The sequence below is a fragment of the Engystomops pustulosus genome, chromosome 9 (assembly GCF_040894005.1).
Source record: "Engystomops pustulosus chromosome 9, aEngPut4.maternal, whole genome shotgun sequence".
Taxonomy (NCBI): domain Eukaryota; kingdom Metazoa; phylum Chordata; class Amphibia; order Anura; family Leptodactylidae; genus Engystomops; species Engystomops pustulosus.
The window spans coordinates 9,019,193-9,031,385 of NC_092419.1; the positions used below are offsets into that span (position 1 = coordinate 9,019,193).

The window sequence follows — 12,193 nt, forward strand, 5'->3', positions numbered from 1 at the left end:
ATCCTTGTATATTCAACAAGGACTTTTTTGTTTGATTCTAATTCCTAATGGTGGGGGATATCTTTAGGGCTAAACTTGGTGCTTTAGTGTAAATGATTTGTTGGGCAAAACGGGGCTCAGATGTTTATCGTCCACAAGAAAGTGCCAATGTTTCTCGATGATCGATGATACACTCTATTTGTTTGTATTTTGTGTTGAATCTAAAGCATATTTTGAAATTATCCTTATATTCATTTATAGATGGTCTAGATAATGGTTAATGTTTATTTGTTAATTTTCTTACAGCTACATTCATAGAATTTTTTTAAAGACTTTTGAAAGAAGGGAATTAAATAATGGAGACTTAAAAGCAAAGAAGAGCCCCAGCTACAAAAGTAATACTTCTTTTTTCTTTAATGTCTTGGAACTGCAAGTTATACCAGAAAGTTGATTCCCGGATGAGGTCTCCCATGTAAGAGCCATTCAGTCTTTAATAGTCATCTCCAAACGGATTCGGACAACATGCGGGATTTAACATTTAGAATTGTGTTGCAAGACATGCACTTACAAGCACCGGGAAGAAGAAGGTGAGCTCCGGCTGACCTCGGTGGGGAAGCGACGGATGCAGGAACTCGGGCGCAAGATCTTCATAAATAGCGCCGGACTTCATCCTCGTCGGACCGTCCGGATCAGGGATCGCGACAGGACCGGGTGAGTAAATTTGCCCCATTGGATCAGATGGTTTAGATTTAAGATTTTCTTAACTAGAACAGGGTGGCAGCCATTCTACATCCCTACCTTACATACTTCCCAACCTGTTCAAAAGCAATCACAAAGCCTTACTCTTCATAACAATTACAACTATCCTTATGTTACCACTACATGAGTGAGTGATTGCTGCCAATGAACCCCAAGCCCGGCAAGTTGGTGTGCAACAATGGCCGGAGCCTTGGTGTGTCTTTTGGGTGGGCCAGATTGATGTCCTTCCCGTGTATTGTGCATGTGCTTAATTTGGTGGTTCAGGTCTGCTCGTCACAACTGTTAACTCCATGTAGAGTGAGGATAGTTTTGTAAAAAACATCTTTTGTATTGCTAGAACATCTTCCTCACCATCCAAGAACTAGTTTTAGGCTAAGGTTGGACTCCAGGGAACTTTGCCTTAATTGTTTATATGCCAGAGCCCTCTCCCTCAAAGCTGCCCCCGGTTTTGTGTGTCTGTCTTTCAATAACACTTCACCATTATTGCAATAACATGTATTTTTGGTGTGATATAGTAATCGAGCCTGTGTGGAAGTGTGCCAGTATATTGTCATGTAAAGTTAGGTTTATAAGTGGACTTATTGTGTGTTATGTACAAAGCCTGTGCTGGGTAGTGCATACATTGTTTGTAAGCTTTATGTTAATTTCTGAATAAAGCTTTTACAATTGAAAAAGAAAACGGTCTCTCTTTGTTACCACTGTAAATGCGTGGTATGACAGGCCTTCTCTGAATACAGGTAAGATAACCAAGCTGATTTATAGGGATGTGAGGGAAACCATTTTTATCTAAAATAAGGGTGGCATTTACCTAATAGTGCTCTATGGGACCCTGTCACTAAGTGTTTTTGTGAAAAATCCGGTAAGAGGTTCCCTTAAATATACACTCCCATTCTTCCCTCTGCCTCTGTGTCTTGAAGTGCCCCATTAAAATCTTTAACTGCAGCTCTTCGGTAGGGTAGTCCTCTCTGGAGAAAGGTGATCTTTCCTGTGCTATTTATATTGGACATGTGCATGTTGATGAGCTGATGTAGTCTCTGGCCCGTTTCTCCCCCATAGAGACCTGTGGTGGGACACTGCTCACACATAATAACCCCCCAGACGAAGGCTCATTCCGAGCCGAAACGCGCGTCGGGGACGCGGACTACCCCGGGCAGAGGAGTACTATCATCCTTCCAACTGGTAAGAGCGGGCACATACCCTTTAATATTGATTCAACACAAACACTCCCCCTTCATAGGGATTGTCTTGTATTGCTCCTAGACACGAGATCTATGAAGACATCATGCATTTAACATACATCTTTTGCCCAGCTCCATCCTGACCATTCAATGTACACTGCTAATTCCCCTCCTCTGTCCAGGTTGGTTCGCTTTCTTTTATGTGCCAAACCACTGTGTTCCATATTGTATGCCATACTTTTTATCTACATGTCAGTGCCAGCAATGTCGGCACTCCTCTTTCTTGTATTTATATATATGTAGTATTAATAAAGATTCAATTTTATCATTACTTTAATCGTGTTTTTGTCCATTTCCCCTGCAAGCAAGGGGTACCCGTTGATGTCACACATAATAAGGTACAACACATTGGAAGACCCCCCCCCCCCCCCCCCATGGAAATGTACCTTTTAATTCTTTATACCTCCTGTGATTGTGGTAAAGGGACCCGTGTGTTCCATGGTCTTAAGAAATTGTAAAGTTTATTGACAAAGCTTGAATATTCTAAGCTGAAATCAATGTGGTGTGGAGGTAGGATATTAGTCTTTTAATTATTTTTTGGTAATCAGGACACAACAATTGGCGGATGAAGTGGAACCATAGTCAGGAGACAAACTATAAATCAAGACCAGGCTTGTAATCAGGTGAGGAACTGAGGACATTTTAGCACATTAAAGTATAGTACTTAGTGGTAGGTCTTCATGATACGCCCCTTACCATGGGGACAGGGGAGGGATAAGTTTAGCTTTACCACTTTTTTTTCTTATAAATGGTATCTACGAGGGGTGGATTAAGACTGCAATGGGCCCTTGGGTTTATGGACATTATAGCCCCTACAAGTCTGGAATCACTACATATGGTACTAGATTCAGCTTGTTGGGGAATGTAGGATGCGTCCCTACTACCTGCTTTCAATATGCGGTTTCAGAACCTTTGGAGGACCTTCAAAGTTCCTGAAATGGCTCTTGTATTCAAGTGTATTGAGAGTAGGAACAGATGTATTAAGTTTTGTTAGTGAAGGTCCTTCTGAGTATGAAATTTGGTTGGTGGTTTAGGTGGTCCAAGATCTTCTAGAAAGCTTGGGTCCCGACCTACTACCCAAACTGCCTACACTGTAATCCAATACATATATCTACTATGGACAAATGACATGTAACACAATGTACCAGACAAGAGACACCATAGAGTCCACAGTTTTTATTTACATAAAATAATTACATATGTACAGAAGAATGTTATTATACATACATACACATCTATAATCAATACTATGAAAAGCAATTTTTGGAAAACCCAGTCTTATGATTCGAAAAGCCAAAAATTGGAGCAGTCTCTAGTTTTCTACCATCCGGAGCTTGCCCCATATCAAAGACGAGGGATGACTATCATCTGGTATTTACAGGGTCTTGAACCATTGGTTTTGGGCTTTGGTTTTATACTCAGTTTCTCTCTGTCCACAGTGGGTTCCAAGCTAAACTTCTGCAGAATGGTGGTGAGGAAGAGGAAGATTTCCATGCGGGCCAGGCCTTCTCCGGCACATACACGTTTACCTGAGACACACAAAATAAGTGAAGATACTATAAGAGTAATGGATCTGACTTTTTAATTACCTTTTAACCAATTTGGAGTGGATATTGTAGTAGGTCCCCAGGTAAGTAGCGCTGCCCTTTACCCAGAGATAATGAAGATAGTGATGGTGTAATGCTTTACTATTCCTCTAGGGGCACTGTGGGGGAGTTAAAAACATGCTACCTATTCCTATGTAGCCTTATATATTCTCCCTACACTTTATATAATTCAAAAAGATGTGTAATATGGGAGGTTGATCTTATGTATAAATTATTATGAGGTTAGGATCTACCAGCACTTGTCAGACATAAAAACCAATCATATATCACTAATATACATTTTATACTATTTTATTAGCCTTACTCTCAAAGTGCATGATGCTTTACTTTGGGGTTACAGATCATTTTCCCACTTAACTATGAACTTTTTGAAGCTCTTACCTGTGGAGAAGGGCATAAATGCATCACTTTTCTTGAAGCCGCCTTTCTCATTAAGAAAATGTCCGGGATCAAACTCTTCTGGGTTCTTGAATTGTTTGGGGTCTTTCAGGACTGAGGTCAGGACTGGTATCACCATGGTGCCCTAAAAAATGAATAAATGAAATATGAAGATAGACTAAAGTGTCAGGTCCGCGTGGATGTTGATAAGAAGTATGGCACAAAGATCTTCAGGTCACCACATCTTTGTTGGCCGGGGGAGGGGGGGCTGTCTATTCAAGTTACTGCCTTTGTAGATATCAGATTTACAGTAGAGTCTAAGGTTTAAAATATAATTCTCAAACAATAGAAACATGAGGAATAAAGAGGATGACAAAGCAACGTACTGTACCTTAGGAATGTGATATCCTCGGAATGTTGTGTCCTTGCTAGTAGCATGGGGAACTCCTGTGGGAGCAATATCAGCAAATCTCTGGATCTCGTGGATCACGGCGTCTGTATAGGGCATTTTGCTCCTGTCTTCTATCGATGGACATCTATCTTTGCCGATCACATTGTCAATCTCTTGGTGGAGCTTCTCTAAAATTTACAAGAACACAACAAAGAGTTATCAGAGTTTAACTGCATCCACAGTGTGATGTCAGTACAACCATATTACTAAGGGAAATGACAAGATTTGTTATATGTATGTAAGACATTACAACTTCACATGCTAGAGGGGTGCTAAGACATTTATGAATCTTTGTGCATTAGAGTTACAATCACCTGTGGTAAAGATTAGTGATGAGCGCACCCGAAACACAATGGTTGGGTTCATGACGAACATTGCTGGTGCAGCCAAAAGTTTGGGTTTAGTGTTCTGCACCCCCTGCAGGTGATTTTTAAATGCCGCCATCATTAATTCTAGTATCGTCTCTCCCTGATGATGTCACGGGGGGGATTTACCACTTTCAAAGGTAACATATACAATAGGTGCCAGTGCTGATCACAGGTCTCAATGGTTGGGATGAGAGTTAGGGTTCAGTTGTTGATCCCAAACTAGAATAGTCCTTTCAGGCCCATTTATCCTTAATAAAGAGATAAATATTTTATTGCGATAATCTTAAAAAGTTCCTTGCCTACTTTAGGCTAGGATCATCATTCCTCCGGGGAGAGATGATGCTTGGAAAAAATTTGTGCACACAAACCACCAGTGCTATACATGCAACATTTAAAATCTATTCCATTGATCCAAAACTATCCCCCACCTCTGCTCCCTTTACTTTTGCCAATAAACACAATGGGGCTCATTTACTAAGGGTCAGCGGAGAGCATTCTCGTTGGGTTTCCCTACGATTTCCGATTAGCGCCCCATTTAACAGGGGTTTTTGGCACATGCAATCGGATTTTGGTGCATGGGCCGACGGATTCAGACAACGCGCAGGATTTAATATTGTAAATTGTGTTGCAAGAAACGCATTTACAAGCACCGGGAAGAAGATGGTGAACTCCGGGGACCTGAACAGGGGAAGTGACAGATGCAGGATCTCAGCCACACGATGTTGGTGAATCGCACCGGACTTCATCTTCGTCAGAATGTCCGGAACGGGGATCACCACAGGACCGGGTAAGTAAAAGTGCCCCAATAAATCCTTTAGGTTAATAAATTAATAATAATCCTGCAAATTTTAGATTTTAATATTGGTGGAGGGTGTGTAGAAAAAAATAATGAAAATTAAAAAAAAAAAATAAACACTTAAAAAAAATTCTTACCTTGTATTTCTGGATATTTCATGAGTATAAGAAAACTATATCTCAGGGTCATACTTGTAGTTTCTGTTCCGGCAAGGAATAAATCGAATATAGTTCCCTCTAAGTTTTCCTCATGAAATTCGGTGTCTGGATTCTGTTTCTCCTAAAAAGAATTGAAATTTTACTGTTTAGAAATAATGAGAGTGATGAGCTGTTCCTATAGGTCAGTGGTGGAAAACCTATGGCACTGGTGCCAGAGGTGGCACTCGGAGCCCTCTCTGTGGGCACCCAGGCCATCACCCCAGCATGCCATCAGGACTGAAAGAATCTTTTTACAATGAAAAGCGAGTTTGCCCTCCTCCTTTCAACTGCGTTGGTGACTTTAGGAGGCTGAACGGTTGAAAATTGTCAAAGAACGAGGAGAAATAAATTACTACTTAAATTGCTGTGCTGGCACGTAATAAATAAGCGGCTTTTGGTTGAAATTTGGGCACTCAGGCTCTAAAAGGTTTGCCTTTACTGCTATAGGTAATCAAATTAAAGCCAACAACAAATACAAAGTTTTATGTTGCCTGTAGCAACCAAATGGGTTCTCCTGCCCATAAAAATCATAATGGGCCCTACAGAGGCCGGAAAACTAAAAAAATTAAACTAATTGCTCACAGCTTTTCAAGTCTATGCTGCTGTCACTCTTGGTCCCTGCTGCACTCCGCTTCCTTGTCCTTCTTGACAACACAGTGACCTGGATCAGTCAGTGCTTCCTGTAGTGATGCCCAGGAAGTAGAGGACAGTGGGAATTTAAATTTGCAGCGATCTAACACCGCCACAGAGTACAATAGAGATGCCGGACCGCTCTCAAACCGGCGTATTCATGAGGGGGCGGGCAACGGTGCTGCCTCTTCCCCGGACCGGCCCGCCCTCTCCATAACTCGTTGGTGACTGCTGCGCGTCAAGAGGCAGTCACCGACCCTAAACACGCCCACAATCCCGCCCCCTCATGAATACGCCGGACTGCTTTTAGAGCGGTCCAACATTTCTATTGTACTCTGCGGTGGTGTTAGATAGCGTTATCGGTGGTTTCCGATTTGCTTTAGCACTAGTGCCGGATTTATGGGTGACAGGTCCTCTTTAATAATTCATTTCAAATTTCCACTTTGGTTGCTGTGTAACCCCTCTAACTGTGTTACTGCCTTAATTATCTCCTAACTTACCTCTTTCATCTTGATAAGAAAGCAATCGATGAAGTCACGAGGGCAGTTCTCATCCAGGGTGGCCCGGTGGGTCTTCACCATTTCTCTAATAAATTGTCTCACTTCGTCCAAAATTTTGAAGATCTTCTGGTGAGGACCAGGGATGTAGGGTATTATGGTTGGGAACATGTTAAAGATCTGATGAAAGAAAAATAAAATCTTTAGATTCTACGGAATTTATACTATTTTTTAATGCACTTGTGGAGGAGCAGAGTTGGTTTTTTTCAGCACATTATTATGGAAGAGTATAGAAGGTAATCGCTTCTCAACATCAGATTTGTGGTTGTCTAACTCCTTGCACTTCATCTCAGCTCCGATCATCTCATTTTTAGCAGCTTTCACACAAAGTCAGTTTTCTGACGGACTTTGCACTTTCTTTTTAGTACAAACTGCTTGTACATATATTTAAGAAGTGTCTCAGACACATTTGTGGCACATACGACACTTTGTGCCGAACGCTGCACTACACTTTATGCAACACACATTTCTGCACTGAAGGGGGCGTCCAGTGCTCAGTCGCACCATGTGCCAGATTTAACATGCAAAGTCCGAGAGAAGTGTGTGACACCCCCCCCCCCATCTTAAAGGTTCACCAAAAAAAAGTGGTGATCTCGGTCTGAGCAGTGCAGGGGGCGCCACAAATCATGAATCTGCCGCCCTCTGCACAAGACACAGGACACTGCACATAGTACACACTGCACATAGTACACACACTGCACATAGTACACACACTGGACATAGTACACACTGCACATAGTACACCCTGCACATAGTACACCCTGCACATAGTACACACTGCACACAGTACATACACTGTACATAGCACAGGACACTGCACATAGTACACACCACACTGTTCTTAGTAAATGTGGTCCAAACAGGAAGCAAATTGATCAATATTGTCTGAAAATTTAGCTGTAAGGTGATATTAGATACATCTCCCACGAGACAAGACATTTTTTTTAAACATACCTGTCCAAGATGACCGGTCAGCAACTTAACTAAAACCTGAACGTTTGACAAAAGCGTCAGGAATTTATGGTCATCATAATCAAATCTTTCACCAAACACAACGGAGCAGATGATATTGGAAACAGCGAGTCGTGTGATGTGTGTGGGGTTAATTGGAGAATCTGTGATTCAATATAAAAGAGGTGGTGAGATGTTACTCTTACTAGAGGACATTATATAAACACTGGGAAAATATGGACCATGATGAAAATACAACACATTTTGGTCAACAATTTTTTGTTACTCATGGCCAAATACGAGTATGAGACAAATTGTTTTGGATCTCCACTGACCTTTCTCCTTCATCATTTTCTCAGCGAGACATCGGGCTTCTTCTTGGATTCTTTCCTCAATGCTCCGCTTTCCCATTCCAAAATTTCTTAAAGTTGTCAGAGAAAATCTTCGAAGGATTTTCCACCTGTCTCCGTTGCTTGCGATGACCCCTGTAATTTAAAGGGTTTGTTAGATTAATAAAAATATGTTGGCTACACAATTTTTGATGGGAATGGTCAATTATAACGATCATATGAGTCATTTTGTGTCCATTCTCTAAATTTAAGAGAGATTGGGTTTTGTTATGGGGCTAACAGTTGGACAATGAAGGAGGTAATGATGCTGGACTATTCCTTTTAGTGAGTAGCGTAATTAGAACGATTTATGGCACTTGAGTTGGTCTACAAGTCCTGTACTGAGGCATATCCTGAGAAGCCCCCATAGGCAGCTCTTCAGAGGATCCAGAAGCAGCATCAGATTTGAAGGACATTTCGAGACTCTCTAAAAAATGCCACTCTTCAGACTTCTAGAAGCTCATGAAACATTGGAACCCTTTTCAGTTGGTACCAGTCAAGGACTTCGGTAAGCCACCATTCTGACTCTATGAGACGTCTACTCCAGAAAGGTGCTACCAAAAATCTGCGACCTTATGGCTGGAGTAGACCGGGTAAATATAAGAATGACACTGCCTGATTGACAGGATTCTGCATATTAAGAAACTGCTTCTCCCCCCCCCCCCCCCATGGTGTACTAAGCCATTTATACACTGAAGACAAGTTTCAGCCCAATGTTATTTATTCTATCGTCTTACCAAGACCCTTCTGAATAAATTCTCCTGCTCCTGTGTCTCCTCTATCGCTGAAGGCATCACTGCGGTCAACAAAGGCTTCCTTCACCGCATCGTACCCAACCAGTACAACCGTCCGAAGGTTTGCCAGGTAGAGGGTGTAGACAGGTCCATGCTTCTCGCTGAGCTACAAAAATATAGAAAACATATAAAATGAGTGCATGTAATATGTATTTAGAGTTTACTTTCATAGGACTCATCTGCATCCCAGTTCTAGTGTCACACTGGTCATCAGTTTACTGCCACCTCGGTCCATAACATTTGCTGTGAGTGATCAATGGCCTCATGGGATCTCTGGTGGATGTTGAGGCCATCATAAAACCTCAGAGGAGCTCAGAGGAGATCTTAGGAGATTTAAGGAAATCTTACCCAGAAGTCTTTGAAAAGGGACAGATCTCATAAAAAGGGATATAGTCTTTTAGATATAGTATAGATAGATATAGTATAAAGATTACGGAATTTAGGAACACACTTTATAAGCCAAAGAGGTATTAAGAGAGTCTCCCTGGAGGACCCAATTTATGACATTTAGCCCATTGCTTTCAATATCATACAAGCCGTGCAATGTTCCATTATTCCTGCGGGGGAGCTGCAGGCAGAGAAAAAATGTTGTACTGGGTACAAAAATAAAATTTTCCGAAATGAACAAATCCTTTAATTTTTTTAAACAAACACCACATATTCTATCACCAGCAGCAATGGTTTTGTGATAGGAATTGCTACATATAACTGCTATAACGGGCAATTACATGTACTTACCTTAATTAAAGACCGTGGTAGTTCAGAGGTGCTGATCTGTAGGAGATTCCCCAGAAAGGGTAGAGGGGTAGGTCCTGGAGGTAGGTTCTTTTGTCTTACCCCATGCCACCACTTTATAAGATAGATTAGTAGGGTGACCCCAGTGGTCAGGAGAAGCGTGGCTGCAATGCTCAGAGCCATCCTTTGCCCGGTGACTATGGTTCTGTCTGTGCTGAGCTCCTCTGTAGTTATATATTTTGTCCGGTTATGGGCAATTATCCAACATGTGCGTTTTTGGCAATGGCTCGTGGTAGGACGATGCCAGATCCTGAGTCACACTTGTATTGCTTAATATATTGCAAATACTGTTATAATAGACAACCACGCGGAGATGCCGTCAGATGAGGATCAATGTGAAATAAGTTCAGATTATATTGATGTGAACTTACCACTATTTTTGTCTTTTTAATGGGTGTTTTAGGTCCTAGTCACAATGGTGGATATTTTTTTGTATTAATAAAATTCATATTTTGGATTTCATCCATTTATGTGCTTGACATATTTGTGGCATAGCCTATTTATAGGCATTTATTGATTTTTTTTATGTGGGCTTTCTGCATTATATTTGGTTCTGGTCTGTAGGTATTTATTTTAGAATATAATGTAGTATCTACTAAATCCTGCAGTACGGTTATATGTACGAGTGATCAGACCCCCCTAAGGTTCAAGTACTTTAAGGGGCCTCACAATATATAAAAATATTTTTCAAATCACCCCACTTTTCTTAGAACAAATACAACTAAATAAACAAGTGAACTCATAAACATAATAATAAATAATGCAGCACCTTATCTGTAGAGAGAGCTTCAATACCGGTCCCGGATGGATCCAAAAGTCACCCGAAGAATTTAGAGAAATATTTCATATAATGTGACCGGAGCTCTACAAGTTCTCAGTTTTTCTCCTTATTCCAGTATAAAGTATCCCTGCGTCCTAAAATGATTGAACTTTTTTTTTTTTATTTTAATTTCTGGATTTTGTCATTTTTAATATAAAGGTAAAAGACATGAAAAAAAATCATTTTTATGAATTTTAATTTTAAATTAATTAATCAATTACTTGGTAAAACTGGAGCTGAAAAAGACCTGGGGGTATTGATAGATGGTAAACTTAATTTTAGTGACCAGAGCCAGGCAGCTGCTGCTAAAGCAAATAAAATTATGGGATGTATCAGGAGAGGAATAGATTATTATTATAAAGACATAGTTTTGCCCTTATACAAATCCCTAGTCAGCCCACACATAGAATATTGTGGACAGTTTTGGGCACCAGTGTATAAAAAGGACATAATAGCATCCTCTATGACTAGACATCCAGGCTTATATAAAATCTCATCCCCCACGTGGGTCCCTTTCTTGCATTCACAAACCATAAAATGACCAGTAAAACTTCAGATGAGAATAAAACACCGTTCAGACACGGAACTGCTACATTTTTCTCCTAGTCCAGTGGTGACGAACCTATGGCACGGGTGCCAGAGGTGGCTCTCTGAGCCCTCTCAGTGGGCACTCAGGCTGACCAAACAGGACTTAAGAGATCCTCCGGCAGGCCCAGGTAGCCCAGGACGTGACACACTCATCATTATTTTAAAATGAAGCATCTGGGTCTACCTGAGACTGCAGGAAGAAAAGGGGTGGATATGGGAAGATTATCATTGGTGCCATTGAAGCTCCTGCTCTTAGCTCCACAATTCTTCCTGGTTAGAGGGTTGTCAAGGGAACTCCAATGGCAATCTGAATTTTCCCATCTTCTGTAACGATATTGGTGTCCTCAGGACCGTCGAAAGCTGCAGCACGGAGCAAGAAGATGTTTAATAAGTTAATGCCAGAATTGCTGTGTTGGCACTTTGGAATAAATAAGTGGGTCTGGGTTGCAGTTTGGGAACTCGGTCTCTAAAAGGTTCGCCATCAATGTCCTAGTCCTTTAGATTCTCCTGATGGCCAATTCCGCTATGCAGAGAATGTATACAGGGACATAGTAGAGACAGTTCCCAAGAATTCAGTGTTTTAATGTTAGATCTACTCACATAAAATCCAAAAAAAATTTGCATATAACTCCAAACGAGGACGCCAAGTCACTGCCCGACCCTGGGTTTCGTCTCACAGCTTCTTCCGGGGCATGACCGGCATCCGTGATCACTTTCAATTTATACATACATCGTAGTAATCAATTTCTCTTTTTAACTATTCATATAATACAATAATTCAAACCACAATACATAAAATAAACGAACAATTAAAAGATTATTAAAAAAATTGTTGAAATTTTCCATTCAGAAACGTATTTATTGGTCACAATACATTTGTATCCAAATCCCCCCTC

At 40.9% G+C, this 12,193-nt stretch overlaps 1 protein-coding gene across 1 annotated transcript; it reads right to left on the reverse strand.

The window, feature by feature from the left end:
- Positions 1-3,155: 3,155 nt before the first annotated feature.
- On the reverse strand, positions 3,156-10,103 carry LOC140077761 (cytochrome P450 2C20-like). Its single transcript, XM_072125205.1, has 9 exons — positions 9,833-10,103; positions 9,038-9,200; positions 8,247-8,396; positions 7,915-8,075; positions 6,904-7,080; positions 5,714-5,855; positions 4,353-4,540; positions 3,965-4,106; positions 3,156-3,505 (listed from the first exon to the last, which is right to left on the reverse strand). Exons 1-9 carry the CDS (start codon positions 10,010-10,012, stop codon positions 3,321-3,323), a joined length of 1,488 nt encoding a protein of 495 aa, XP_071981306.1. The 5' UTR covers positions 10,013-10,103; the 3' UTR covers positions 3,156-3,320.
- Positions 10,104-12,193: the final 2,090 nt, after the last annotated feature.